This window comes from Chiloscyllium plagiosum, chromosome 40 (genome assembly GCF_004010195.1).
Source record: "Chiloscyllium plagiosum isolate BGI_BamShark_2017 chromosome 40, ASM401019v2, whole genome shotgun sequence".
Classification (NCBI taxonomy): domain Eukaryota; kingdom Metazoa; phylum Chordata; class Chondrichthyes; order Orectolobiformes; family Hemiscylliidae; genus Chiloscyllium; species Chiloscyllium plagiosum.
This window is the reverse complement of record NC_057749.1, coordinates 21,801,771-21,805,422: the sequence shown is the minus strand read 5'-3', so window position 1 is coordinate 21,805,422 and position 3,652 is coordinate 21,801,771. Positions and strand designations below refer to the sequence as shown.

General features: G+C 49.3%; 1 protein-coding gene across 1 annotated transcript in view; it reads right to left on the bottom strand.

Annotated features, from left to right (window-relative positions):
* Positions 1 to 1,178, bottom strand: part of foxb1a (forkhead box B1a) — a 106,994-nt gene extending 105,816 nt beyond the window's left edge. The window contains exon 1 of the mRNA XM_043680127.1: positions 15 to 1,178. Within this exon, the coding sequence (XP_043536062.1) occupies positions 15 to 692 (678 nt within the window). The 5' untranslated portion in view covers positions 693 to 1,178. The remainder of the gene's footprint in view (positions 1 to 14) is intronic.
* Between the last annotated feature and the right edge of the window lie 2,474 nt (positions 1,179 to 3,652).

Sequence of the window (3,652 nt, the reverse complement as noted above, 5' to 3'; positions counted from 1 at the left end):
TGGGGGGGGCGGGCGGAGGGGGGGGGGGCTGTGTCCATCACGCTGGCGCTGTACATGTGGTGCCAGCCGGTGCCCAGGCTGCCCCCGACCGAGGTGAGGGGCATGGGGTACCCGGGGGGCAGAGGCTGGAAGGCGAGACCGCTGGCCATGACGTTCTTGTACTCCCGGGCGATGATGTTCTCGATGGCGAAGGGGTGCTTGAAGCCGCCGCTCTGGGATCCTGCCATGCCATAGGCGGCGGGCAGTTGGGCGAGGGGACTGGCGGAGACGGCCAGCGCGCTGAGCCGCAGCTTGGCTTGCTGCTGCAGGTAGTGCGCGGCGTCCGGAGCTTTCCCCACCGCCAGGTGGTCCGTCTTCAGCACCTTGAACCGTTTGCGGCGCCTCAGGAAGCTCCCGTTCTCGAACATGTCGCCGCAGTTCGGGTGCAGAGCCCAGAAGCTGCCCTTGCCCGGCTGGTCGGGCCTCCGGGGGATCTTGATGAAGCAGTCGTTGAAGGAGAGGTTGTGTCGCAGCGAGTTCTGCCACCTCTGCGTGTTCTCCCGGTAATAGGGGAAACGGTCCATAATGAACTTGTAGATCTCGCTGAGGGGTAACATCTTCTCCGGGGAACTCTGGATGGCCATGGCTGTCAGCGAGATGTAGGAGTAGGGCGGTTTCTGGTCGCTGTAAGTGTTCCTGCCCGGACGCGGCATCGTGACTGCATGGATTTCCCCAAATGCAGAGAGATCGAGAGAGACAGTGTGAGTGTGTGTGTGTGAGAGAGAGAGAGAGACAGTGACAGGGGGAAAGAAAGCCTTCAAAACTTCGGCATGTTAAGATAAGAAACTTCTCTCTCCTCACACACACACACACACACCCAAGACACAAAAGGAAGCAAAACCCAAAATCACTGATCCGTCCAAATTCAAAAGGGAGGCGAGGTCGCTTTCTCCAACTAAATGCAAAGTCTCCTGCACGCACACAAGAAGGAGGGTCTGAGATGTTCTTCCTTATCACTGGAATTCATCGAATTCTGTTTCGCCTCCAGATCCTGAAGTTGCTGTCTGCTTGCGCGTCTTATTTTTTTTGCTTCTATGTACTAACGTGTTTGGGAAGTCTCTGGGTCTAATGTAGCACTTTGGACTGTCACATGACTCACTGCGTTGGAGATTTTTCTTTCAGGGAGGGAGTGGGAAAGAGAGAGAGAGAGAGAGAGACAGGGACAGAGAAACAGCAGCTTCTAGTTTTCATTGACATCTACTTGCATCCCGGACTGCAGCCAATGGGAATCCTGCACATCCCCAATGCATTTGGGAAGGGGTGGAGGAAGGGACGGGGGTAGGTGAGGAGTGGGGAGGGGGGGGGGGGAGGGTTGTTTATGTGTGAGTCAAAGTCCTACAGAGGGAGGGGAGCAAGATTTAAGAGAAGCGTGGACAAGTTTTCGTTATAAGTGTTACAGCGTGAGGTGAGCAAATCGGAATTCTTGTTCAAATTTGGAAAGATGAGCCGAGATTCAGAGTTTGGCGCGTGAAGAGACTGTGACTTTAGAATGGGTCCGTTCAAAATAATCCAGCGTTTTGCTTTCTGTCAGGAGGGGCAGGTAAGCGGGTACTGAAGGGGGAATCTTTCCATTCGCGATGGGGCTGGGGGAAATAAAGTGTGTAACGCTGGGATTATTATCCCCCCCCCCCCCCCGCCACTCCGAAATGTTAAAAATAATTTTTGGAATGATTTTACCAAATGCAAGCACGCGTTTTGATTTTTGGACTGAATCTCTTGTCGCGTTCCAAAATCCGAGTCTTTCTCTCTCTCTCTCTCTCTGCAATCAAGAGTGGGGTCAGTGCAAATTCAGTAACTCGCCAAATCGTATCTTAAACACGGTTATTTCCAGAGATTAAATAAGGTCGTTATTATGAAAATGCCAGCGGTTTGGTTTGAAATGCTAGCTCACGTTTCTCGGTATTAATCAGACCTCTTGAATCAATGTCTAAGAGACACGAGCACACACAGGGACTAACCAAACGAAGCAAAAATCGCTGGGCAGAGCGAAAACAAAACTTTAATTTTATTTTATTTTTTTAAAAAAAAAAGGTGCTTGATGCCGGAGTTCTCAGAGCATTAGCTGGTGAAATGACAAGAGGCGAGCGGCTCAATTACATCAAACGCACAGGAGTCAATGATGTAGAGAACACCATCTGAAAGCTTCGTCTCTGTAAATAACCATTTAGTTCTAAGCCCCGCTTCTCGCTTCTTCATTGACGACTTGCCTTCAGCTCGCCTGGCTACAAGCAAGACCACACACACACGTCCCGAGTTAGTCATAATTTATGCTAATTTCTTTTCCAGAAATCCAGACTCTGCTCCCTTCCCGTTTCCCGACAAAGTGACAAACGCATTCTTGGTTTTCGAGCGTGTCGGCTGATGTCCAGGTGTTGTTCATTCCCAGTTTGCATTCTTTGGAAATTTGGGGAGTGAACACAGGAGCAAAACATAACAAAGGGCAACGACAAAACAAAACTGCGGAACTGCAGAGAGAGAGAAACGACCCCGTTTAGATACAACCCGCTTCCCGTCTCCCTTGCTCACTCACAAAGCCTGTGGTGGGAAAATGATATTCCCTATACCAGGGCAGCAACTCAATTCCATGCATGGACTCAGAGAAAATATCCCGGCCTGGAATGTGTATTTTTTTTGTTTGTTTGTTTTTCCCTGCTCTTGTTCTGTTTTGTTTTATACTGTGTGTGTCAGTTTTCAAATTATATATCTTTTTTTAAAAAAAAACTGCATTCATTCATAACCAGAGTGGTTAGCTTCCTGCTCTAAAGAAGATAGAGACAAGGGACTTTTGTAACCTGCCGAATTTCGCACGGTTGTGGGCAAATTAAATCACAATATCCCTTTCTCTGTTCAGAAACTTGATAAAATAAAACGCGCCGCAAGGAACGCTTGGGAGATGTTTATTTCCTAAGCAAATGTGACTTCAGGGCATTTGCGGGAGTATTTGTGGATCGAGGGATCGAGAAGTTGAAACGCTAACGGGGATTCACGCGGCTCCCGCCGTCCTCACAGCCAATGGCCAATCAAGTTGGTGTCTGCCTCTCTCGGCTCATTCATACAATGAAGGACAAAAGTTCTCTAAACTAAATTACATTGCACTTCTGAACCGAGATTGCAATTTGAAGTCTCGTGCACCGAGGGGGTGGGGGTGGGGGTGGGGGGGCTGCGAACAATTCGTTGTGTTGTCTTGTATTGAATAACGAAGCCACTTTCTGAGCTCTCCCTCTGCGAGGTACTCAAGCGGAACATTGCCTGGGTGACGGTAGACAATAATCAAGGGGTCAGCGAGATGAAAACCCGAATCAAACAGCCATTTTCACACGTCGCCCCTCAATTGCCAGACACTAAGGTAACAAAAGAGAAAAGAAGAGAGAGAGAAGCTTCGGGGGTAATTCTATCGAATGGATGGATCTGATAGTGTGGGACCACATTGTCAGAGCTGAGTTCATATCAAACAATACTGTCGTCGGAATTCAACTTATTCTGTTTGTTTTCCATCTCCTCTGCTACATCCACCTCCCAACCCGCTCTCTCCACACACACATACACATACACCCACACCACCCCCACACACACTCCACACACACATATACACATAACTCCACACACAAACCCC